At 38.2% G+C, this 26693-nt stretch overlaps 2 protein-coding genes across 3 annotated transcripts in view; one reads left to right on the top strand and one right to left on the bottom strand.

Moving 5' to 3' along the window:
- The window catches only part of LOC132287157 (uncharacterized), a 31725-nt gene extending 8055 nt beyond the window's left edge, over positions 1-23670 (bottom strand). Inside the window, exons 1-2 of the mRNA XM_059789678.1 lie at positions 23323-23670; positions 20947-21002 (exon numbers count right to left, since the gene is read on the bottom strand). Of these exons, the coding sequence (XP_059645661.1) occupies positions 20947-21002; positions 23323-23465 (199 nt within the window). The 5' untranslated portion in view covers positions 23466-23670. The remainder of the gene's footprint in view (positions 1-20946; positions 21003-23322) is intronic.
- Positions 9230-20485, top strand: LOC132287156 (protease Do-like 9). Of its 2 annotated transcripts, XM_059789677.1 has the most exons (10): positions 9230-9868; positions 10554-10753; positions 10836-11016; positions 14457-14648; positions 16901-17133; positions 19187-19288; positions 19374-19424; positions 19528-19632; positions 19757-19872; positions 19988-20485. In XM_059789677.1, exons 1-9 carry the CDS (start codon positions 9361-9363, stop codon positions 19853-19855), a joined length of 1671 nt encoding a protein of 556 aa, XP_059645660.1. In that variant the 5' UTR covers positions 9230-9360; the 3' UTR covers positions 19856-19872; positions 19988-20485. The 2 variants fall into 2 exon arrangements, with proteins under 2 accessions (XP_059645660.1, XP_059645659.1); XM_059789676.1 differs by having other exon boundaries at positions 19757-20485.
- Positions 23671-26693: the final 3023 nt, after the last annotated feature.

Genomic DNA, 26693 nt, shown 5'->3' with positions numbered 1-26693 from the left:
GTGGATTCTCTTCAGGCCGAAGTTCAACGCCTGACCGAGGCTCTTACTACTTGCTTCAAGGCGGGGAAGCAAATGCAGGGGCGCTACTCCTGTCTGGCACACCTGGCTAGTGCTAAAGCGTTCCAGTCTGGCTATAATCAGGGCTCAGGCCCTAGGACGATGGATCCCGATGCTTTTGACAAGCAGGTGGGGGTGCACTTCCCATATAATGAAGGGCCATAGGCTTTGGAAGCTGAAATCCGCTTTGCCGAGATGGTGAAGGCGCACCTGAAGGGTACTCCTAGCTCTTCTGCCCCTGTGGCTTCAATTCCTCCTACCCCAAGTCCTACTGTAGTGGATGCTTTTGAATCTACTCACTTCAATCCGAAGAGGAAGTAGAACCATGTATTTTGTTTTTATTGACAGCATGTTTGGGATAATGAATATAATTTTTTGTTTTAGGCTTTCAATACCTGATTTGTTTTTGCTGTATGCTTTTGATACTGTTCATATTTTTCTGACTGGTAATATGTTTAAACAAAACACATTGTCTTTATGCTTCAGATTTATGCTATCCGAGAAAAAGCAAGGATGGTGGGAAGAAGGAGATCCTTATAACAGTTTAGTTGATATCTCAGGATGATTCATATGGACAATGATTTAACTGTTAAGTGAACTCTCCTTGCCTTTTACTTGCCTGCAGTAGACGTATACATACTCTTTCCTTCTCGTGTATTCCTGATGTGGGGTGGATCATGATGAACTTATGATATATCCACATCCATAGGGTATTAAACACTTGGAGTCCGGAGGAAAGAGTTCTGATCCGGGCACCAGAGGTCTGAAGTGAATTATTCCTCGGCACTGAGTGTGGAGGAATATTGTTGAATAGGACACTTAGGGTCCGAAGCTGTCTCGGACACTTAGGATTCGAGGCGGATTGTCCCTCGGCACTGAGTCGTGGAGGAATAGTGCTGAATAGGACACTTAGGGTCTGAAGCTGTCTGGGACACTTAGGATCCGAGGCGAATTAAACACTCCCTGGGGAGGAGCCAGAGGGGAGGTTTTGTCGAGTCGGACACTTAGGGTACGGAGCGAGATTTTTGCCGAGCCGAACACTTAGGGTCCGAGGCGAGATTTTTGCCGAGCCGAACACTTAGGGTCCGAGGCGAGATTTTTGCGGAGCCAGACACCTAGGGTCTGAGGCGAATGACCTACTCCCAGGCGCTGAGCCTGAGGGGAGGTTTAAATGAATTATTCCCCGGCGCTGAGCCAGAGAGGAGGTTTTGCCGAGTCGGACACTCAAGGTCCGAGGCGAATGAACTACTCCCCGGCGCTGAGCCTGAGGGGAGGTTAAATGAATTACTCCCCGGCGTTGAGCCTGAGGGGAGGTTTTGCAGAACCGGATACTTAGGGTCCGAAGCGAATGAACTACTCCCCGGCGCTGAGCCTGAGGGGAGGTTAAATGAATTACTCCCCGGCGCTGAGCCTGAGGGGAAGTTTGTTTATATTTTTTCTCAAACAACTTATCATGAGGCCGAGGATTCAAAAATGATAAGAGGCCAAGAAAGCGAGTAACAGTGGCTGTGAAGTTTCCTATTTGTTGACTTTGGAGACTTTCCTCCTCCACTGATACTCCCTTTTTGGCAACCAAATGTTGTGGACCACGCATATATGAACCGCATTTCTTTTCTATTTCTATCCGATGTGGGATATAGACTAAATTTTGTCAAAAAGGTCGGTGTAAGGAATGCCTCTGGTATCGAGCTTGACAGCCTTAAATACCAGCGGGCCCTCCTTACACCGTAATTAACTATTTGAATATTCCCATATATAACAGAATGTAGCACATACTTTTTTGTCGATGTGGGATAGAAAGTTTTAAGCATAGGCCATAACTCATGTTTTTTGTTTTTGTTTTTTTTTTTTTTTTGTTTTTTTTTTTTTTCTTAAAAATCATTGTGACGAATGCTTTTTAGCAGCTTACTTCTAATTGCATAAAAATTGCATAGTGCGATGCATGCATAAAAGTTACACAATCATAGAGTAGTATGGCCCCCATTTTTATAGAAAGAAACAAAAATAGAGTAGAGTTGTACTGAATATAGAAGCAAAATAAAGAAAAGTTTGGCTGACTGTGGACATACTCAGCCTTATTTGTGAAGAATTTGTAGCAAAATTGACAAACTTAACTAATGGAAATACCTTTTCAGGTGTATTGCGTTCCAAGGACGCGCAATGGGATGTCCGCCAGCTTCGGCCAAACGATATGCTCCTTTCCCCACAACTTCGGTAACCCTGTAGGGTCCGGTCCAATTAGGTTCCAGTTTCTTTACATGAGCTGTCTACTGCTTCAAAACCCAATCGCCTACCACAAAGCTCCTGAATCTGACGTGTTTGTTATAACTGTTACACACCTGCTGTTGGTATGCCGCGAGCCGAATTGCTGCTGCATCTCTCCTTTCGTCCACAAGATCAAGGCTATGTTCGAGTTGTTGCTCATTGTTCCCTTCCAGTACCAAGGATGTCTGAAGGGTTGGGATTGTGGACTCGGTAGGAATGACAGCTTCGGATCCATATGCCATAGCAAATGGGCTTTCTCCCGTGGGTCGTCTTGGAGTGGTTCGATAGGCCCAGAGCACTTGAGGGAGATTCTCGTACCACTTTGTCTTTAATTTCTCCAATTTTTTCTTTAAGCACCCGAATATCGTGCGATTAGTTATTTCAGCTTGCCTATTGCCTTGTGGATGACTAACTGCAGCCAATTTTTGCAGGATTCCATGTTCGCTAAAGAACTTTCTTGTACTTCTGTTATCGAGGTTCTTACCATTATCCATTACGATGACTTTTGGTACCCCAAACCGGCAAATAATGTTGCTCCAAATGAAATGCTTTACTTCTTCATGGGTGACGCTAGAGAAGGCTTCAGCTTCCACCCACTTGGTGAAGTAATCCGTAGCCAGAAGCACATGCTCCTTTTTTTCGATGGTTTTGGGTAACGGTCCTACTACATCAATCCCCCATTGGGCGAACGGCCATGGATTAGCCATAGCGTGCAAACCTTCGGTAGGTTGATACTTTATTGGACCATGGCGCTGACACTTGTCACATCTTCTTGAGTATTCTTCGGCATTCCGAGCCAAGTATGGCCAAAAATAACCTTGGGTTAGAATTTTGTGTGCAAGGGATCTTCCTCCCGAGTGATTTCCACAATCTCCTTCATGAATTTGTTTTAGAATTGTGAGAGCCTTAGTAGGGGTTAAACACTTGAGATAAGGACCGGAGAATGACCTTCGGTACAACTGGTTATTGATGATTGAGTACTTAGCCGCGGTAAGCCTAAGCTTCCTTGCCTCAACTTTTTGATTTGGGAGAACTCCCTCCTTGAGGTAGGCCTCGATTGGATCAATCCAGCATGGCTCGCGTGGAACTTCCGGGATCACCATCACCTCTTGCCGGGGATTAATGCTGGGTTCTTTGAGAACATCGATTGGAACAAGCCGAATCAACTCTTCGTCTGAAGATGATACGGCTGCGTCTAATCGATCTGCTTCGGCATTTTCATCTCGTGGTACCTAATGGAATTCGATTTGATCGAACTCCCGGATGGCACTCTCTACAGCATCTTTGTATGACTTCATACGTTCCTCCTTGGGAGAATAGTGCCCTGTCACTTGATTGATCACAAGCTGTGAGTCACTAAAAACTTTTAAACACCGTACCTGTAGCTGTTTAGCTAGCTGAAGTCCGGCAAGCAACGCCTCATACTCGGCCTCGTTATTAGTAGCTGGGAAATCTAGCAAAATTGACTGCTGTAGCTTGGTACCCTCGGGTGTTGTGATGTCAATCCCAGCCCCTGCCCTTTTCTGGTTGGAAGAGCCATCAACCCGTAACTCCCAGTACGGCTCTTGAAGTGTCGGTTCCTCAGGTTGATCTTCATACTCTAGTAGGAAATCCGCTACTGACTGCCCCTTGTGAGATACCTTCGGTGCATAGGTGATGTCAAAAGAGCTAAGTTCAATAGCCCATTTTGTAATTCGACCAGACAAGTCTGGTTTAGCTAGGATAGCCCGTATAGGGTGATTTGTAAGTACCACTATGCTGTGAGATTCGAAGTAATGTCGAAGTTTCCTCTTGGCATAAATTAACGCCAGGATTACCTTTTCCGTCTTGCTGTACCGTATCTCGGCATCCGTCATCGTTTTGCTTGTGTAAAAGATTGGATGCTGAACCTTGCCTCATTCTTTAATCAACACTGCGCTTGTTGCTACAGCTGATACTGCCAAGTACAGGATGAGAGTGTCTCCGGGCGTTGGAGCAGAAAGGATTGGGGGTTTTGTCATGTAGCTTTTCAATTGATTGAGAGCTTCCTGCTGCTAAGGTCCCCATATATCTTTGTTTTTGGATCGAATAGCATCAAAGAAAGGTTTATACTTATCAGATAATCGGGATATAAACCGGCTGAGAGCCGCAATTCGGCCGGTTAGAACCTGCACTTCCCTACGGGTTTTTGGCTCTTGGTTCTGTATGAGTGCCTTTGCCTGAGCTGGGCTTACTTCTATTCCTCTTTTATTTACAATGTGTCCGAGGAACTGTCCTGACGAGACGGCGAAGGAGCACTTGGTGGGGTTCAGCTTCATATTGTACCTCTTGAGAGTATCAAAGACCTCCTGGAGGTGCTTCGGGTGGTCCTCTTTCCGTATACTTTTGACCACCATGTCATCGATATAGGCTTCAACTGTATTCCCCAGTAGATTATTGAAGATTTTATTGACAAGTCGCTGGTAGGTGGCTCCGGCATTCTTTAGATCGAAGGGCATCACTCTGTAGCAGTAAGTGCCCGTCTCTGTGATGAAAGCGGTTTTCTCCTCATCTTCAGGATTCATGGGAATCTGATTATAGCCGGAGTATGCATCGAGGAATGTGAGCCTCTCATAACCTGTCGTAGCATCCACCATTTGATCAATCTTGGGCAGAGGGAAGCTATCTTTTGGACAAGCTTTGTTAAGGTTGGTATAATCTACACATACCCTCCATTTCCTATTCTTCTTTTGAACGACTACTACATTTGAGAGCCATTGTGGGTATTGCACCTCTCGAATGAATCATGCTTGTAATAGTTTATTTACTTCCTCGGCTATTATGCGATTCCGTTCAGGTGCGAACCGTCGGTGCCTCTGCTTGACTGGCCTGAATTCTGGGTTAACCCTCAAACTATGACATGAGACCGTAGGATTGATCTCTACCATGTCCGAGTGATCCCAGGCAAAGATATCCGAATTGCACCGAATGACCCTGATCAATACTTCCTTCTCTTCGGCTATGCAAGATGAGCCAATGTAGGTGACTTTCTGAGGGTCTCCGAGGACTACCTGTATAGCTTCGAGGGATTCCTCGGTAGGTGCTTCAGCCTCGGCTTCTTCCTCTGCCTTGAGATACTTGGGCAGAGGATACTGTAACTGCTATTTGATTGCGTCTTTGGGATTCGCCTCTAACGGAGGTGATTTCGACGCCTTCTTTGCTTCATGTAGCGTTAGCATGTAACATTCTTTTGCAGCAACCTGGTTTCCCCAGAGGTCGATGACCTCCCTGCCATCTGGGGATAAACACCTCATTACTTGATGAAGGGTAGAAGGGATTCCGTTCATACGATGGATCCAACCTCTCCCCATAATGAGGTTATAAGATGGATGAATTTCCGTCACTACAAAGTTCTCCTTCAGAGTCCTCTTTGCTGCAGTAACGGATAGATCGATCACCCCAAGCGGATTCACCTTAGTACCATCAAACCCCATTAGGGGGCTCGAAGTTGGCCTGATGGACGATGGTGAGACCCCCAGCTGATCGAAGGCTGCTTTTGTAATGATGTTGGCGCTACTTCCCGGATCTATCAGCACCCTCCTAATCATATAATTCGCTACCAGGAGGCTGATGACCAAGGGGTCCTCATGCGGGCGCTGGACTCTAGACAGATCATTGTTACCGAATCCAATGTTGATGCTGCCTGGTGCAACCGTGTTTACCGAAGACAATCTTCTTAACTTATGAGCCTCTCTCAGCCTGGATCCGTACAATTCTTCAGACTCTTCATCATCCTCTGACCTTCCGTGTATGGCATGGATAACCTTTACCTGACTGCCCTCCACCCGTCGAGAGTTAACCTCCCGAGGTTTTACGTACTCCTTCGTAGCGAAATACTCCACCAACTCTCCTCTCGCTATCATGCTTTCTACCTGTCGCTGAAGGGACCTGCAGTCATTGGTGGAATGCCCATAGTCTCTATGGTAGGCACAATGTTTGCTTTTATCCCTCTGCTCCAAGGGTTGTTTCATGGGCTGAGGAGTTGTGAACCTCGTTTTATTCTCTTGGAATAGGCGCGCTAAGGTAGTACGGAGAGGGGTAAGCCTGTCCTCTGTCCTTCGCCTCTTCTCAGGCGCTTGGGTGACTAGTGTGGCGGTATGAGGAACCTTCTGCATCCTTGTGCTTGCAGCTTTCTCTCGAGACTTGTTTTCCACTGTGACGAGGGTAGCGTGCTGTGCACGGTGGGCTACGTTTTCCTCCAACCGAATGTAGATTTGTGCCCTAGCGTTCAAAGTCTGCATATCCGGGGGGGAATATTTGATCAAGGATGTGTGAAACTTGGTTCCCTGGATCATTGCCAACTTAAATGTTTCGATTGCCGTGGCAGGGTGGCAATCTGCTATCTCCGAGGCTCCCATGTTAAACCTGGATAAGAAATCTTGCAGAGTTTCTCCCTTCCTTTGCCTTATGGTGAAAAAGCTGGCGATACTTTTCTTCTGCTTCTTATTTCTGCAATACTGGGCTAAGAACATAGTGCACAAGGTCTCATAATCAGGGATAGACTTGTGTGGCCTATTCCTGAACCATTCTAACGCTGCTCCGGTTAAACTGGTAGGAAAAACCTTACACATCCACGGATCGTTATGATCGTCTAGTGCCATCTTTTGCGCATAATGATCGAGATGCCGAGAGGGGTCTCCTGCCCCATCGAACTGGGTGAAGGATGGCATAGTGAACTTCTTTGGTCTCTCCACAAGGTACACATCGTCAGTAAAGGGGAACTTGACCAAGGAGTTCTTGTGCTCTCTAGCCATCTCGGCTGGTGTCTGAACTCTTAATAGCTTCTTTTCGTCGAAGGCATCTTGTACGCGTGCACCATCTGGAACGCCATTGGACCATACCGTAAGCCTATGGCTGGACTCGGCCTGTTCGTCCTGTGTGCGGCACGGGAGATTATCCGAAGCAACCGCCTCGGACCTCGTCCCTTGCTTTTGCTGAACCTCATTAGGTCGAGCCCCGTTGGGTGGTGTCCCGTTGGCCGGAGGCTCGTGAACTGGAGGTAAATTCTGGGTGGGGGTGGTGCTACAGCATCGCCTGGTGGTGGTTGTGGCGTTAGCCTGGCCATTGTCGTGTGCAGCGTATGAGTCTGCTGCTGAAGCGCAGCTATCTGGGCGACACTCGTATCGTTTGCTTGCCGGAGTGTCTCAAATTGGTGCAAGAACTCCTCTCGCATCTTTTGCATCAATTCTATCTATTGATTCATTGCTGACTCTCCGTTTGACATTCCAGATACGACTAAGGATTTCATTTGAAGAACAAGTGGGAGTATATTTTTATACGATTCCCACAGACGGCGCCAAAGTGTAGGTGCAAAATTTCGCTCAACCAATAATGATTAAGAAAAATAAAACAACTCACTCAATCAATAGTAAAATAAACAAGAACAATATATCTCGAAGCGTAGAATTGCTTGATCCCTTTATTGGAGATCTAAGCCTCTATTTATATACAAAAGATTGTAGAATTATGGTAGGACTCGCCTTGCTTGCCCTCCAATTCTTTCTATATAAACGTTCTTTACTAGTAGAGTTCTTTCCATTGTCTAATTTTCCATACATAGAACTTGCCTTGTACAGAACTTCCTATCTCAGAATTTTCCTTCTACGGTAAATCCTTCAACTGATAGGATTTGTGCATTCTTGAATAACTGGGCTGAACATACTTTGATCCGGCTGGACTTGAGTAACGGACCAGATGTTTAAATACTAACTAGTTGGGCCGATGACCTCTTGATTCGGCCTTGATGGAGGCTGGATGACAAATAACAATGGTCTTGGACTAAAAATACCCTTAATTTGGATTTGAGCATGATGGGCCTTATATGTCCTTGGAGTGTAGTGATGACGTGTGCGCTTTTTATTGGAGGGAGTTTTTTTCCCTCCACAGTAGTTAAGTTAAAATCACCCCCCTCAAGACACCTTAGGAAAATTTTTTGTTAAAAATATTTATAAAGAAAGTTTTTTATAATTGGCTAATAATCGAGAGAAATTTTTTACAATTCACCCAATATAATATACAATCATAGTTCATAAAAGAGCTATACTTTCAAAATTGAAGGGGGAAGCCCATACTTTACTGCAAATTTATATGACTAGTAGAGTGCTAAAAAATCCTGGGAACCATTTTCACACCTAAAGGGTATCAAAAAGTCAGTCAACTTTGTCACCTTCATTTTTGTAATAGTACCAAACATTTGTCACCTTCATTTTTGTAATAGTACCAAACATTTTTCTTTTATTAGTGGAAAATAACAAAACATGTTGCATGTTTTCAAAGTTGGAAAGTCAGTACTTTATAAATTATACCCTAAAATATTTCGTAACAATTTTTATTTTATCAAACAACACTTGAGAGGGTGATTTCCATTCCCCCCAAATTTTATTTTTTTGGGTTATATATAAGAAAAAAAATGTATGTTATTTGGTTGAGAAATGTTTTTTAATCTATAATATAATAAATTTTAAAATTTTAATTTAAATGTTTTCTTCAATAATTTTAATGCTTTAATTAAGTTTTTCTAGGAGGAAAGATATTTTTTTAAAGATATTAAGCTTTAAAAAAATAAAATTATTATAGAAAATTTTAATTACTATTATCCTAAATTATTCCAACATACTAAATTACTACTATCATAAATTAAAACTTGCTTTTACTATTATTATTTTTTCTTCCTTTTCTCATAGGAACACAATAAATTCTCTCTTAGCCAACACAAAAAAAAAAAAGATTTATTAATTATTTTCTCCCTTCCATATAGTATTATTATTATTTTTTTTACAAGAGCGAAGCATAGAATTCTTCAGTGTAAGAGATGAGATATTACAAAATTTTACACTGTCACGGCGTCGTTTTGTAGTATCACCCCGCCAAAACCCCCCGCTGCATTTACATTTCTTCCTTCCACTCTCACTCTCTACAAAGTACCTCTCACAGATTACTCTCTCTGGAATTCGGAAAAGTTTTTCTCTCTACAAAGTTCCCGATACAGTCTAACTCAAACAACACCATAAACAAGGTGAGATGGGAGACAAGCGTAAAAGAGGTCGAAACCCTAAAATACGAGTCGCCGAAACCCTAGATTTCCAAACAACCAACACCACCACGGACGACGTCATCGACGCCCCCTCTTCCGACCACCCTATCAGCCGCCGTGGCCGTGGCCGTCCCCCGAAAACCTCCAAACAAGCCGACGAAACCGTAGTGACTTCTCCGGCGAGACGAATCGAGAGCAACGGAGACGCTGTAGCGGGGCATGATTTGGTTGCGGCGGCGGCGGATAGTGTGGTGGTGGCGGCAATGGACGCGGTGGTGAAGGTGTTTTGCGTGCACAACGAGCCGAATTTCTCACAGCCGTGGCAGAGGAAGAGGCAGAACAGTTCGAGCAGTAGTGGGTTTGTCATTGGTGGGAGGAGGGTGTTGACGAATGCGCATTCGGTGGAGCACTATACGCAGGTGAAGCTGAAAAAGCGTGGGTCTGATACCAAGTACTTAGCTAGAGTGCTTGCTTTTGGGACAGAATGTGATATTGGTGAGCATTTCAGTGCCTCATTGTTCAGTTTTTGTTCTAGGAGAATTGGAAACCAGAAAAAGAGTTCAAAATTTTCAATTTTTTTTTCTGACGACTGAGTTAAAGAATGACATGGATTCAAAGAACTGTCTTTTATGGTTATCTAAAACTCTTTTAAGTTTTCAAAGTTCTTGAAAACTGTTTTCAGAGAACTGAACCAAACAGGCCCTCCATTTCTGTGTATTTGAAGTCTGAAAATATTTATCTTTTCATTCACTCATCAGTCAGTGGTGAATTTGTGTTACGTGATGCATTTGTCTGTATATATATATGTAATTGATTGTAATTGTGTGTGATTGTGTCTTTATCCTAACTCTGTATCATGTGAAGGAACGGATTGTAAGCATTAGTATTTTTGTGGGTTATGGTAATTGGACTTTGGTTTTATTTTAGCTGTGCGATGTTGCAGCTATGCTTGCAGTGAATGATGAAGGGTTTTGGGAAGGGTTTTGGGAAGTTGGATATGTTGACTACTTGGTCTAGATTGGTGCTTGGAATGAGATAACTTTTGGACAAATCTTAGTTATTGTGAATTGCACTCATGCTTAAGGATTTGTGTGTTGCACTCTTAATATGCTGATAATTTATGTAATTTTTTAGAGTTGATTTTTAGTTAATATATATTTTGATATACGTGATGTTGCAGCTTTGCTTACAGTAGACGATGATGAGTTTTGGGAAGGTGTATCACCTGTGGAATTTGGGGATTTGCCTGCACTTCAAGATGCAGTGACTGTTGTGGGATACCCAATTGGGGGAGACACGATCTCTGTAACAAGTGGGGTTGTTTCACGTATAGAGATTCTGTCATATGTTCATGGGTCTACTGAGCTTCTAGGGTTGCAGGTTTGCAGCTATTCTACCTTATTCACTCTATCTATTGTTGTTCTATAAACCATTTATCTCTTGAATGAGGTTTGTTTTTCAGATAGATGCTGCTATAAATTCGGGAAATTCTGGAGGACCTGCCTATAGTGATAAGGGCAGTTGTGTTGGTATCGCATTTCAGTCCCTTAAACATGAAGATGCAGAGAATATAGGTTATGTCATACCAACGCCAGTCATCACGCACTTCATTCAAGATTATGAAAAAAATGGCGCTTACACTGGTATATTTTGGTTATACATTCCTTGCAAGAAGAATGTTTAGGTTTATATATGTCTTATTTGTTACTTAATCAGCAGAAATCATATACATTGGTTTGTGGGGTTTAATTGGACCCTTTTGCTTTAGAACCTAGCTTTAGATCATCAACTTGAACCATAAGACCTCATATATATATGTGTTATCAATCTAAATTATTATTTAACTTTTAATCCGGATCCAATTGTTAGTTTTGTACTCCTACAAGTAACATGATCACCTACAATCATCGTAATTGGAAATCGGTAACTCAGCCTACTCAATTGGCACAAATGAAAGCTTTAATCAGTAAATAGCCATGCTCAAAGTAGAGAAACCCTTTGACCCTGCGGGGTAGCTCAGCTGGTCAGGCCTTGGGTTTGCTCCCCAATGGTCACCAGTTTGAGTCTCCGCAAGGCCATTGGAGGCTTACCCAGTTGTTAACTTCGGGGCCTCGTGAGATTAGTTGAGGTGCGTGCAAGCTGGCCGAACACCCACGATTATCAAAAAAAAAAAAAAAAAACGTAGAGAAACCCTTTACTATTAGAATTAAGCACCTATTTCTTCTATATCCTACTTTAAGAATCAAGATGAGGAATATTTTGTGAATGTATATTGTCTGGCAGCACTGAATGCATAAAAATCAAGGTTGTTAAAATCGCGACTCTACATCATAGAATCGCACGATTCTGCGATCCTAGCACCCCAAATCGATCTAAATCGCACATAAATCATATTTGTGGTAGAATCAGTAAAATCGTTGGTAGAATCGTAGACTCAGTTTTTTTTTTTTTTTTTTCATGGTTGATTGTGATTTTTCAGTGAATATAGGGGATGAGTTTTCTGGGCTTGTTGTTTTGTTTCTAACTTTTGGTTCTTGACTTCTTGGTTTTAATTTTCTTTAGTTTTGACCTTATAAATTGTTATTTGGTATTAGACTATTTACTATTAGTTCATGTTTATGTTCATATAATGAAAAATTGTTCATTCATTCCTTTAATACAATGCAGATATTTTTTATAGACAAAAACAGGGGTGTCTATCACCCAATTTTTATATAAATAATGTTAGTTACTTTATTATTATTATTATTATTATTTTGTGTTATGACAAATGCAGCGAACCAAGCAACAATTACGAAACACGACGGAAAAATAAACACACCACACAAAGAACACAAAGATTTATACGTGGTTCGGCAAAGCTTACGTCCACGGTGGAGATCCAGCGAAAGTCTTCACTATTTGTCAAATCGGAGATTACAAGTTTCAGCCTCTCACTCTCAATTCTGTACAAATTTCAGTGTCTCTCTCACACCCACTCCAAATCCTAAATGCCCTTATATATCAGGTTACAAAGAGTACTAATTAGGGTCCATAACCCATGAGCAAAAAATGGGTCAAAAAATTTCCCCAGGGCCAAGCCCCCGAAACCCCAGAGCTTTGGTGGGCTTGGGCCCACAAAGCTCATCAAACGGGTTGTCGGGTCGTAAACTGGCCTCAACGTGACCCAACACCAAATTCAGGCCACAACATCACATTTTGGATTTACTTTTTAATGAACGTTGGTCGATTCCTCTTGAACGTACTACCTAGCATCTATTGCAAGTTAGTATTGTCTCTCACGATTCAAATTGAATTGATGTTGCATAGTTGTCATGCAAGCTCTTCCTTTTGAACTACATTCTCTATGATCTATATGTATGAATTTATCCCAAGTTGTATGTAACTATATTTGGAATGATACTTTTATACATTTGTTTTTTGTGTTTTGGGCTTATTCTTGCTATATTTTAGAGACATTATTGTTTAAGAAGTTAGTTTGAATTCTTTTTCTACTAGTTTGTTAGAATCTTACGATTCCGATCCTACGGAGCCCCCAACGATCCTATGTAGAATCTCGATCCTGACAACCTTGATAAAAATGGGAGGATGTGTTAAGGAACGATAAAGTAACAGTCGTACAAATCACTCAAGTGCTAAGTGACAAAGTGCAAGAGCAGGAGAATTTTTTTTGGTTGGTGGAAGCAAGAGTATGGCATCAAAGTACCAATGCACAATTTCACGTGAGTGTGGGAATGTGGAGCACCTTTAAAGTGCCAGAATTGTGTTGTGTGTATATGTACATGTACCACATATCATATTTATAGTTTTTATAATAATATTAAGTTTGTTTGTTTAAGATTTCACTCTTCTGTTTCATAAATCCAAGCTGCTCCTTGGAGATTGTAAGGGTTGGAGACGTAAAATCAGTGCAACAGAGCTTCTAAGAATCCAGAGTTAGATTCTAAGTCTGCAGATTGGCAGTAAATCCAGACTTACTATGTCTACCACAAATTCGCATGTGGAATGTTACAGCGATTTTTTTTTTTGATGAATTCAATTTTGAGATTGGTAGTGATTCTGCTCTTAGTGTGCAATCACCAATTTGCATGTGGAATGTTAGCTGCCCCTTGGGCAAATTGTCCAAGTGTGCCTGAACCCGTTTCATTTTTTATCGGAATTGTTTTCAAAAGGTAATATTTGGTTTTTTCTAAAATTTCTTGTTCCTTTGAGAAGTATGAGACATATTCATTCTAGATATGGTATGAAGATGTTATTTTTGGATCAAGCAATTTAGATACCCAACAGAACCAAGTAGCTGGTCAAGCAGAAAGTTGGTCCAGTTTGATATACTAGCATTGATAAGAAATTCATTAGCACTATACACATCATCAACTGCTGAAAAATCAGTCTTGAGGAGAAAAGCTTCTTAGAGCTCTGGATCAGTCAGCAAGTTTAGACAAACTGATCATTTCTTAGATAGAAAACTTTGTGAAAGAAAAATCTTAAACCGTACCATGAAATTTCTTTAAAACAATCATCATGCTATAGGTAGAACGCGAAATTATCTTCCCATACAAACGCTTATGATGCTATTAGTACAATTAATGTCAGTGTTCCTGGTGATTTGAAAGAAATTACATTTCAATGAACAACAGTGATTACTGGTTGATCATATGTGTTTGGTAGTAGCTAGTAACTTAAAAGTTATGCTGTTTGGTTAATAGGGTTTAAATGACTAAAAATCAATGTAAGAGAAGAAGCAAAGAAGGAGAAGTGACAAAAAATTTAATCATATATGGTTGACGTAGTCAAGTACATGAATGCCTTGTTCAAAGAGCAAAATAACTAAAAGTTGCCGAACTTTCGAATGCTCCATTTTTGGCATTTGATCGTATTTTCATGGGTTGTCAAGTAACATGTGGTTTATCTTTTGATATACTTACCATCTTTTAACATACTTTACTTGCATTTCTGCAGTTGTAATGGCGTTGGTCATTCAAATATTGTTCTTAATGTGAAGCTTGAAATTGTATTTTTTTTTTCTTTTTTCTGAAGGAAAAACTTGGTGGCTAAATTGTCATTATTGTATTTTATGTTCTAGGATTCCCAATACTTGGGGTTGAGTGGCAGAAGATGGAAAATGTAGATTTGCGTTTGTCAATGGGGATGCAACCTGATCAGAAGGGTGTTCGTATAAAAAGAATTGATCCCACTTCTCCAGAATCTAAGTTTTTGATGCCATCAGATATTATCCTCAGCTTTGATGGGGTTGATATTGCTAATGATGGAACGGGTAAGTCTCTCTCTCTCTCACCCCCCATCCCAACTCTTCTCTAAATATTTTTCTTAATTTTATTTTTTCATTCAGGTCTTATGATTTATTGAATTGCCTTTCATTTTCTAAATAATTTTTTATTCTCTATTATTTTCTTTAATTCCATTGTTTTTTCTTTTCGTTTTAATACAGACAAAAATGTTTATGTATCATGTATGTATGTACTGGCTTCTTGACTAATTATATTTTGTCCAGTTGCTCTTATGATTCTCAATTAGTGATTAAAAAACTGAAATGTGGAGTACCATTTATTTTCTCTTGATTTTTATTTTCTTCATATAGCTTTAGTAATGGTCCTCTTGTTGCCATATTTAAGGTTGTAAAAAAGTCAAATCGAGTAGTAGGCTACTGGAGCTTAGCTTCATAAATTAAGGAGCTCTAAAAAAAAGTTCATTTTTTCTCTTTTCTCACGAAGGATCTTATATGTGAGCTTCTAGTTGAGATGATCTTGAGTAGCTTTTTTCTTCTTAAGAGTAGTATCCGAGTTTGAGCTCAACTTGAGAACCATTTGTGCTCCAAACAAAGACTGAGCTCGCTCAACTATAATTATTTGCATTGTTTTTGTTTATATTATGCATGCCTTATGGTCCTATTATTTTTATAAATTCCTTATAATTTAATTATGAAATAAGAAAATTTTATAATTGACAGATAGCATTGCCAAAAGAAATGTATGATATATATATTTTTCCCGACCACAATGTATGATATATATATAATATATATTATTTTATTAGAAACCCTCAAAAGGGGAGTACACCCAGAGATTACAAAAACAAAGTCTTTCCACCTAGCCACAGACAACTATACAATCAAGCTATCAACAACTTCATTTAAAGATATACAATTCTTTTCTTTCCCCAAGAGAATAAAGAACTCAAAATAGCAAATTTTAAAGCCAGAACTTGGGTCTCCTCTCCTTCTAAAGACCTCCTATTCCTCTCCCTCTGCAGACCCCACCACACACAAAGGGGAACCACCCTCCAAGCGTCTCGAGGCGAAGAATCCCCTATACAACTCCTCAAAGACTCCAGCATGCTGCCCATGGATCTCCCCAATGGACTTGAAACAGATTGAGAAGCATGCCCTACACTTTCTGTAGCAGCCGAGCAACGTAAAAGAAGATGATCCACCGACTCTTCATCCTCCTTGCACATGCAGCACTGACTCACCATAATATGTCGCCTCTTTCTCCAATTATCGATAGTCATCATCTACCTAGAGCCGTTGTCTACCCAAAAAAAGCCACCTTAATAGGGGCTTTGGTGCTCCAAACTGTCTTCCACTGGAATGAAGGACCCTGAATGCCCAACAGCCACCTGTAGAAAGAGTGCACCTCAAATCTACCATGGATAGAGCCAACCCAACCCAAGATCACTCATCTATGCCCTCCTCCATCATCTTCTGACTATAATGCAACTCCAAAAAAACCAATGATCTCATCCATTTCCCAATCCTGAAAGTGCCTCCCAAACTACACATCCCAAGTCACTCTTCTGCTGTCAAGCCAATAACAGTCTGCGATCGATATCATCTTCTCCATCACTATTCTATATAGCCTCGGGAAGACACTAGCAAGACCCCGATCACCACATATTTTGATGTTTTTAGTTCAATAATATCTTGTAAGCATAATATTTGTTCTTTTAGTTTCTGAGAGATTGTTAGTACAAAATATAAATTCTTAGCTATGTTCTATGAGTAATTTTTCTTCTCTGCCCTTATGGTGAAGATCATCCCTAACGATGACTTCTTTTTTTATTTTCTTATTTATTAAAGAAATTATTTCGATTTTTATAAAGATACAGCTATCACACTTTGGAGTTCTTTTGATGCTGTCACTGGATTTGCTGAAAGTATATTTATACACTGGAATTTTGGATCGGTTATATTTAGTCACTTAATTATTTTCTTCTATCATTTATTTTTTTTATTTTATTATTATTATTATTATTATTTTTGTATAAATCCCATGAGGTCTGCTTTTTTGTTTTCAAGGAAATTTTCGTTACTTGCATGGTAAAAATGTTTATTCTTACGCTGCAGCTTGACTTAATCTTTAAGTGTTGTATCTGAAAACTCATTAATGGAGATTGTTATATTCAAGTTTAGTCTCTGTTCCATTATTTATTCATTTGCTTCTGATGTGCTTTTTGCGGCTTCTGATGTTCTTCTTGTGGATAGGATTAACTCTCTTAGTGATTTTTCAGTTCCTTTTAGGCATGGAGAGCGCATTGGTTTTAGTTACCTTGTAACCAAAAAATATTCTGGAGATAGTGCAGCAATTAAAGTTCTTCGTGATTCTAAAACTTTCAAACTTGATATTAAACTTGCAACTCACAGAAGGCTCATTCCGGCACACAACAAAGGCAGACCTCCCTCATATTACATTATTGCAGGATTTGTTTTTACAACTGTATCCGTTCCATATCTCCGTTCTGAGGTGTGCATTTCTCTTCAAAAATTTTGAACACGTGTTTGTGTGTATGAATGCATTGTGCATGCAGTATTGTTTAACCTCAACTCACCTCAATGTAGCTTCACTCAACAAAACCTTATATCCCTACTACATGGGGTGCCTGTTATAGAAGTGTAAAGCTTTTCATCTATTCTGTATTGCTTTTATGTTGTGGACTAATCATGGAAGATCCCGTTCAGAAATAAAATTCTTAACTTTGGACAGCTAACCGACACTTTTTTAGACTCTGATGAGGCATGACTCACCAACATGTGACCGACAAATATTTAATGCTGGGATATAAATTCATTAAGCATTGAGAAGGTTTACAAAAGAAAAATTAAATTGACTGTTTGTATGGAATTTACTTATTATTATTATTATTATTATTATTATTATTTGGTTTAAGATGGAAGTATGATATAGGAAGGTTCAGAGGAAGAAGTGTGCTTGTATATACTCAAGTACATGGATGTGCACATATATGTCGTGTCCTTGCTGTTATTTTTGTTTACATGACAAAAAGTGACTCTTGATTGTTGTGTATCGTAAGTTACAAGTTTTTGTTTACAACCAAAGGATATAAAGTTAACTTATCACGAAGTAATGCTTGGTGTATATACTACAGTACTATATATATATATATATATATTTTGTTTTTTGGTTGTATCTTACTTTTTTAAGATTTGATTTCTTGTGTTGGGTTTCGTGACCATGTCGTTTGTTAGTGTCCATGATTCATACTCTAGGCTTTTGATTGTGGAGAAGCAAGTTTTTCCATTGATTGAAGGTCACACATTGTGACCTTTTATTTATTTATTTTTATCTTTTGTACTTGTCGAAAAGAAGATCACACATTTTGTGAAATGCATCATAATATCAATATGCTTGGACTAAAAGGATGAAAACTCAAACCTGTATTAGTGTTCTTGTTGATAATGTTCTTAAATTGATGTAGCAAAAATTGAGGCCAGGCTTACTTATCAAAAAAAAAAAAAAAAAAAAAAAAATTGAGGCCAGGCTTAAAATTACAAATCAGTTAGACTTCATGCTAGGAAATATGGCCTTTTCTTCTAGCTAAAGAATTTAATAGACAAACTTGGGATGTAATAATTAATCTTATTTAGGACATGTTTAGTGGCATAGGATGATAAATCTTTTGTGATGAAACTCAAAACCATGTGATCTAAGTTAATTACGTAATCAAAGTAAAATCTTTGGAAGGTCAAAACGTTTCAAAGTCATGAATGTTGGTGATCAGGACTGTAAAAGAGCTGACCCATTCACAAATAAGCTCAAACTTTGTTCATTTGTTCATTCAAACTTGTGAGTTACAAAAGCCAAGTTAAAGTTTAAGTTCAAAGCTCAATTGTTACATCAACCATGCTTTGAGCAAATTCTAGCTTGGTCTGTCTGAGGTTTTGCACAATGAAGAATTTTACTCCTAGTATTTATTAACTTTTTCAACCTAAAATGCTCTTCTAGAATGTCAACTGATTTCCTGTTCAAAATATTCAAAGACCATAGATTCATTAGATTTACCTTTATGTTTGCAACTTGAGTTATATTTGATCTTTCATGGGAAGTCAGGACGTTGGCCGCACGTTTAGAGTTGGTTGATTTAAGTGGAGATGTTCTTTTGTTGTGAATCTTGTGTTCTCATTCAATAAAATTCAGGAAAAAATATTTTTGATATAAAACTTAAAACTAAGTCTGTAGACTCTGTACCATGCATACAATTTTAGCAATCTAGAAATTTTGTTTCAATAGAAAGTTCGTCAGGAATTCATTATATCTCAAACCAATGGTCACAGCAGATAAATACCTTCTAGGCGGCAATACCCTTTTGTAATTGGCTTGTGTGCACTCAGGCTGTGCCCTACCTTTCATCTCTCTCTCTCTCTAATATTTCACAGAGCTTGCATGAGAATTATGCTATATATTATGAAAAAATACAATTTTTTTAAAAATGATTCTTCCCTAAGGTTTATCATTACAATACATTGTCTCAGCTATTTTATGCATTATTTATCCCCAGTATGGTAAAGATTATGGATATGAAGCTCCAGTAAAGCTATTGGACAAGCTTTTGCATGAATTGCCACAATCAGAAGATGAGCAGCTAGTTGTGGTTTCTCAGGTTTTTCCTGTTACGTCTTTCATGCTTTCACAATAGAAGTGTGCTGATTCTGTTAATCTTATTTCTTCTTTCAAATTTGTAAAAGGTGCTTGCAGCTGACATCAATATTGGATATGAGGATATTGTCAACACTCAGGTTATGAGCTGCTAATGGATGCAAGTGCTTGTAATTTTGTCGCTAATTTCATGAGCCTGTCATTTGCTGAATATATATATTTTTTCCCTCTATATTTGTGCAGGTTCACGCATTTAATGGAAAGCCTGTGAAAAATCTTAAAAGTTTGGCCACTATGGTTGAGAGCTGTGATGAGAAGTTTTTGAAATTTGATTTGGCGTACCAGCAGGTTCTCTCTCTCTCTCTCCCTCTCTCTGTTTGTGTGTGTGTGTGTGTGTTTGTTCGCGTGTGCACACACATTCAGATTGCATTTCAAGTGTCCTCTGCTTATTGTTCTGTTGTTCTATATGTAGATAGTAGCCCTTCAGACAAAGAATGCCAAAGCAGCCACACTAGACATCCTCACAACATATTGCATACCTTCCGCTATTTCTGATGATCTCAAGAAGTGAGATCAAGTTCTTCACGGGTATGCTAGATCTTGAATCAACAAGCATTGAACAAATAGATGCCGAAATAATAAGGAACAACACTTAAAGGTTCGGAAAACAAGCTTTATTATTACTAATACACCTGTGTTACAGAAGCCGATTATCCACGGCCGTCATCCTATTCTCCAGCATTCCCAGATAACTGATCATGCGACTAAGGTCGTCCAGGAATTGCCGCCTCAGGTCCTTGATCCTCCCAGCGAGTTCCATCCTGGCAGTAGCCATGATTTTGATTTTGATTTATTTATTTTTTATTTCCCCATTCCCTTGGAGCTCATGTTGGGTATGCTAGCCTTCTATATCATTGCAAGTAAGGGTGACAACCAACTTATTGGTAATTTAGCTTTGATACGGATTCATTGTGTGACGGTGTAACGTATCGGACGGGACTACTGCAGTTGTCTACTTGTCTTTATTATTACTATTATTATTTTTCTTCTCGCAAGAGTGTACCGTTAAGGATGTCTTACCGTTAAGGATGTCTTGATCTCTCTCACAGGCTCATTAGTTTTTTTTTTTTAAGGGATAATTATTATTATTGCCATTGTACTTCTATTGTTTTTAATGTAAAATATATGTTTTTTATGGGCATTATTGGGTCTTAAGTAAATATTGAACATGACTTCAATAGAGCGGAGTCAAGTGTTGCTCTAGCTTGAATTAGAGGGGGAGGTTAGTATTATATTAGAAATTGGAGGGGAGATTCTTGTTATTTAGGCAATCTACAAAGGAGGTAAGTGCAATTATTCCTTTTGTTTTTTAAATGATTTTTAACTTTTCTTTCCAAAAAAAAAAAACAGAAAAGAGAGGGAGAGAGAGATTGAACATGTTTGATTTTTTTATTTGTTTTTTAATGGGTTAAGTGCAAAAAAAAAAACCATCTACTATAGATATAGTGCATAAAAGTCTCTGTATAATATAAAACCTTCATATATTATTAATTTAGTGCAAATAAGCCTCTGAAGACTTAAACTGACGTAATATCCTTATTTCAGTTGAATAAAGTAAAAGTAATAACTATAAATCTCGGCAACGTAAAATGATGATAATACCCTCAAGAAGCCATTGTATCTGAAACCTTGTTCCAAATTCAGGGAAAGGACTCCTCCTGTAAAAAGAGTCACAGCCAGTCTCAAATAATACACATTGAATGGTTATCATTCATATCAGTACCAACTCAGGCATATGTGTTTTGTGTGTATATATAATTATATATGTATATATATTATCAGTACGTACATACATCTATGTATATATCTTATATTTGTACCATTCATCTACTTATCAGTTTTTATTATATTTTATTTTTATTTTTATTATACTAATCAGTTTTATTATAATTTTTATTATATTATCAGATTTTATATATTTTTTTATATATTATTATATTTTTATTATATTATCAGTTTATTATATTTTTTAATTATATTATCAGTTTATTATATATATGCATATATATATATTTATATATTTATATTATCAGTTTTATTATATTTTTTATATTATCAGATTATTATATTTTTTTTATTATCAGTTTTTATTATATTATCAATTATATTATCAGTTTTATATTTTTATTATAGTTTTTATTATATTATCAGTTTTATTATATCAGTACGTATATATAAGCTTTTTTATATTTTTATTATACTTATCAGCTTTTATTATATTTTTTTATCAATTAATTTAGGTTTCATTACCAAGTATATGTATCCAGGTTTTTGGAAACAAATAATATGCAGATATTGAGGAAAGAAAGAACAAAAGAGGAGAGGGGGGAGTGGGTATGAGGGGGGTTATATGCGCATATGGGTGAGGGTAAAATGGGAATCAAAAGGATAAAATAGGGTTTTCATATTTATTTTTTGTCGGGAAATGGGTTTGAGGGGGTTATATGCGCATATGGGTGAGGGCAAAATGGGAATCAAAAGGGTAAAATAGGGTTTTCATATTTATTTTTTTGTCAAAAAATAGTCCGATGGGCTTATTTGCACATTTTTTGAAATTTATGAACTAATATATACATTTTCAAAAAGTAAGAACTAGTTCTGCACAAATCCTATATATCAGGGTTTTTTTTTTTACATTTAACCCTTCTTAATTTTCACTACTTTTATGATAAAACGGTACGTTTAAAGATGAAAAATGGATTCTAATATTTAAATTAGTAGTTTTAATGGGTGCCCTTGTGTATAGATAACAACATTATTTTCTCACGTTTAATAGTTAAATGATTGTATTAATAAAAAAGATAAATTTCACAGACCCCTCATATAGTTTGTCATAATTACAGGGACTTCTTCTATGGTAAATTATTCGAATCTCTTTTGAAAATGAAACTAACTTGCACGAACCTCGATTCTATGACAGTTAACACGAGTCAATGACGAATTTTATTGAGGTTACGTATTGAATAAATTAAAATTTCCAAAATATCCTTATCTTCTTCACTATAATTGGTTAGTCGTTGATAGCTTTTACGGTTGGGTCTTTGACAGACTAAACTGGAACGATCAGTTGGATCTTTGAAGCAAGCTCACAGGATAAATTGTGATCTAGAGCACACCAAAATATAGAGCTCTCTCTTGTGTGTGTGTATATATATATAGCTGACCATGCGTGTGGTGACCTATGCGGGCGAGTATGTGCGGGCGAATGCGAGGTATTGGCAGGCTAACACACTAGGTGAGTTATTGGTGCACAATTTCACATCGCCTGGGTATGAAAAAGACAAGTGTTATATGCAGACTCAGCACCCTTCTATGACACAACGCATTTTAAAGTCACGATGGCCATTAACTTACCAGAACTCCGGAGTTAAGCATGTTTAACCTATAACCTAGAGTAGTACCATGATGGGCAACCCACCTGGGAAGTCTCTAGGGGAAGCAAAAAGTGTGTGTGTAGCGTTGTGTTTGTATCACTGAGCTATGGGTCGATGAAGCTTTCATAACCCCAGCTCTTCTCATCGGAACTGATAAGTCTCTGCAACTCCTCCAACTGATGAAGTTGAAGGTTATTTTTTTCGTCGATCTGGTCGCTACAGTTTGGTCGTTGATGCTTAGAGCTTTTTCGTTGTTGGGTTTCTCTCACTATATAAACTTCAACTAACAAAAAGTCCAGTATCTTTCAAATGAATATCTATATGCATATGTACACATACATAAACTTCAACTAACAGAAAGTCCAGTATCTTTCAAATTCATCAAAAAAAAAAAAATTAAATAAATAAAATAATGCATAAACCCAATATATAAGAACTCCAATAATAGGCATGAAATAGAAAAATTAGATTTGGATGCCAGTAGTGAAATCGATTAAACCACAAAAATAAGCAAATTAGAAACTATCATATGAATCAACAACATATAGAGATGTATCAGAAGCCCTAAATCCTACTAAGAAGAAGAAGAATGTGTTGAGAGTACCTTAGAAGGAATGCAACCCACATTGAGGCACATGCAGCCGAGCACGCCTCGCTTCTCGATATAGGTAATCTTGAGCCCAAGCTGAGTGGTTTTAATGGCGAGGATGTAGCCACCTGGGCCGCCGCCGACCACCACGACGTCATTGTCGTCAAATCCCGACGCGAAGCCTCTGGAGAAAGAGGTTAGAGAGAGTAGCGAAGAGCGTCATGGGAGGAGGAATTGTAGAGGTTCCTAGAGAGAGAAAGTAACGAAGACTTTCATCTGGCAAAACTCGCCATTGCCATTTTTTCTTGGATTTAAACTATTTGTGTATTGCAATCCTTGCCAGGGCCAGCCTTTGGGTGGCGGGGATGGTGCCACCGCACATGGCCCCCAATGTTGGAGGGCCCCCAAATTTTGTTGTGAAGCCATATATATATAGTATATATACTATGAAAAATATTTTATTTATAAAATGAATTGCAGGGCCCATGTAAATACAATTTCTTTTAATACAACCCACTTGTAACTTAATTTTTATTTTATTTTAACCCACTTAGTTTGGGCCTAAGTATATATATATATATATACTTAGGCCCAAACTAAGTGGAGGAAAATACATCCTAATCTGGCGTCTTTTTAATGCAGCCCAATTTGTGTGGAGGAGAATACAACCTAGTCTAGTTTCTTTTTAATGCAGCCCAATCGAGCCAGCCCACTTGTAACTTAATTTTTTTATTTTTATTTTTATTTTTATAAACTAAGGCCCAATTTGAGTGGAGGAGAATATGATATACTACTTTAACCTAAGAGAGAGAGAGAGAGAGAGACCCTAAAGGAGAGAGAGGGGTCAAAGTTTATACCCAGCACATGTTGATTTACTGATAGCAATTAGCGACCAAAAGGCGAAGGATTCCTTTCCCATTGATTGGGGGGGTCATTGGGTAATGGTAAATTTCACATTTGTTTTTTGTTATGTACTAATATATACTTTCCTTATAATTTGAAGCATTAGTTTGATAGTTGTTTTGTGCTGGACAATAATGTTTATATATATATATTAATAATTTAATATATATGACTAATTTTATGTTGTATTGAAAATTAAACTTTATGCTTTGCTAAATTGCTAATCAAGCATTAGTTTGAATGTTTAATAGTTGTTTATATATATATATATATATATGACTAATTTTCTGTTGTATTGATCATATACAGTGTAAGGACCATTCCTTTTTTAATTTCTTTCTCATATTTATTTTATTGTATTTTCATTTTCGGGTCGCGTGGGCCTAGGTAGGGCCACGTGCTTGGGAATAATTCCCAACACTTCATTCATTCCGTTAAGGCATATTTTATCTTCATGACATTGTGGGATTTATTTTACACATGTATGCAATTATCATTTCATTTGGGGGATTTGTAGCATTTTCTTTTGTGATATTATTATTTGGGGCAATTGTTGTAGTATCTTTTGAGATATTTTCATGTGGGGGATTTTGTGCAATTTATGAAAGTTGCGTGACATGTGGGGGGTTAGATGAGTGACAAGTGGAGGGTGGATTTGAGTGTGTGTGTGTGTGTGTGTGTGTGTGAGGTAGTGCAAGGGTAGGTGTTGAGATATCATATCACGATTATCATACCACTTTTTCTCCTAATCTTCGTCTTCCTCTCTCTCACTAAAGCTACCATTATTGTTGCCCAAGCTTAAAGCTTCATTTCACTTGCCTTCCATTCATCTTCTTGACTAGCCGTAGAAGGGAGAAAGCTTGGGAACACCAAGGCCAACAAAACCCTTTGTTTTGTTTTGGATTTGGAGCCACTTCTTCACTTTTGATTTCTAGGGTTTGCTTCCCTAGTAAAGTAAGGGGTGTAGTATGGCTTTAACCTAGTGTTTTCCTTATGTTTTGAGGTGTTGTGTGTGTTATGCATTTGTAGTGTGCGTTGCGAGTATTTATGATGTATGATTGTTGATAACCTAGCTCCTAAATGAAGTTATTAATCATGCCGTTAATTTACTCTACATTTTAGATACTCACAAGATGTATATACATGATAATATTTGAGGAAATCATTATATGCTTGTATATGGATTCATGTGTTTGATTTATGTGAGGTTAGTGTCTAAACTTATATGATTTTTGGTGCTTATATTGTCGGTGGTGGAAGCTTTATTTTGAATACATGGATATATTATCAATTGGTCATTTGTCATGGTTTATATTGATGAAATCCTTCAATTATAGTATTTGTGCTAACCATGATCTTAGCTTATCATGTTTGATGTCATTTGTATCAAAATAAATGCCATGATAATATTCGGCACTATAGGACATATGTTGCTTGAGTGGTGAATGTTATGTACCCTTGCGAAGTGGTTTAATTGATTTTAATCTATATGATACGTTGTGGGATTGATTGGTGGTTTTTTGGAGATACTTGGGACCTTTTTGATACTTGAGAATGCGAGGGCTTGGTGCTAGCAGGTGAGCTCGAGTTTCCCAATTTATAGTAGCCACTTGGTTAGTTCCCTGCAGGTTAGTAGCCCGAAAATAATTATTTTTCGGTGTATGCAGTACATATGATTGGGAGTGTGGGTGAGTCCAAGTTATCCCTCTTACTTGATTTGGATCTTATTTTCCAAGTTAACATCCATGTGTAGTTTTAACTTAGCGGCTTTCTGTTTCATTATATTTTCTTGTATTGATATATACTTTAATGGACTTGTCCTATATAATTCAAGTGCTAGTTCTAAGATGATCCTTTATAATTACTCTTAAATTAAACGTTAAGAGGAATATCTGAGGAACCGAGAGGGGGGGGGGGGGGGGTGAATTGGTCCTTTTGAAAACTTCTTTGCCTTAGCTTGGTCAATTACAATAGATACAATGTAGTAGGTTGAAAGCTTTAAAATAATGAACCAAGAACATACAGCATTTACAAAGAAAACCTTCTCAATAGGGAAAAACCTTGGTTCTTGGCCATAGCCAATAAAGCTCCGCTAGTTGTATGCAAGTAGTTATACACTCAACTGTCTCACACTCTGCACACACCCATGTATAAGTTGAAACCCTAGTTTTCACAGCTTCTACACACACACATAAGCTTAACATAGTGCTCACAAGCACCCCCCTGTCCTAAGCAACCATGCTTGGACCCTATAAACTCTCACATCTCACTAAATACAATATAAATGATGAACATCAACCATATTCAAGCATACACAAAAGATAAAGTGATTGTGCAGCTCAAAACCTCAAATAACTTCACTAAGCTTGTAATACCACTAATTTTTTCAAGGCTTTTATTTATTTGTTTTATTTTATATTATTTATGTACGTGGCTATTTGAATTGTTTGTGCATTTATTTTAGGATTTTATTTGATTGTCAT

Source organism: Cornus florida, unplaced genomic scaffold, assembly GCF_030987335.1.
Source record: "Cornus florida cultivar Cherokee Brave unplaced genomic scaffold, ASM3098733v1 CherokeeBrave_3.0.0_Hap2_Chr11, whole genome shotgun sequence".
In the NCBI taxonomy this organism is placed as follows: Eukaryota; Viridiplantae; Streptophyta; class Magnoliopsida; order Cornales; family Cornaceae; genus Cornus; species Cornus florida.
This window is presented reverse-complemented; position numbering and strand designations above follow the sequence as displayed.

Coding starts and splice junctions, on each gene's coding strand:
- LOC132287156 (XM_059789677.1), top strand. CDS start 9,361: ATGGGAGACAAGCGTAAAAGAGGTCGAAACCCTAAAATACGAGTCGCC. Junction 10,754..10,835: donor CTGAGCTTCTAGGGTTGCAG/GTTTGCAGCTAT, acceptor TTTGTTTTTCAG/ATAGATGCTGCTATAAATTC. Junction 19,289..19,373: donor AGCTAGTTGTGGTTTCTCAG/GTTTTTCCTGTT, acceptor AATTTGTAAAAG/GTGCTTGCAGCTGACATCAA.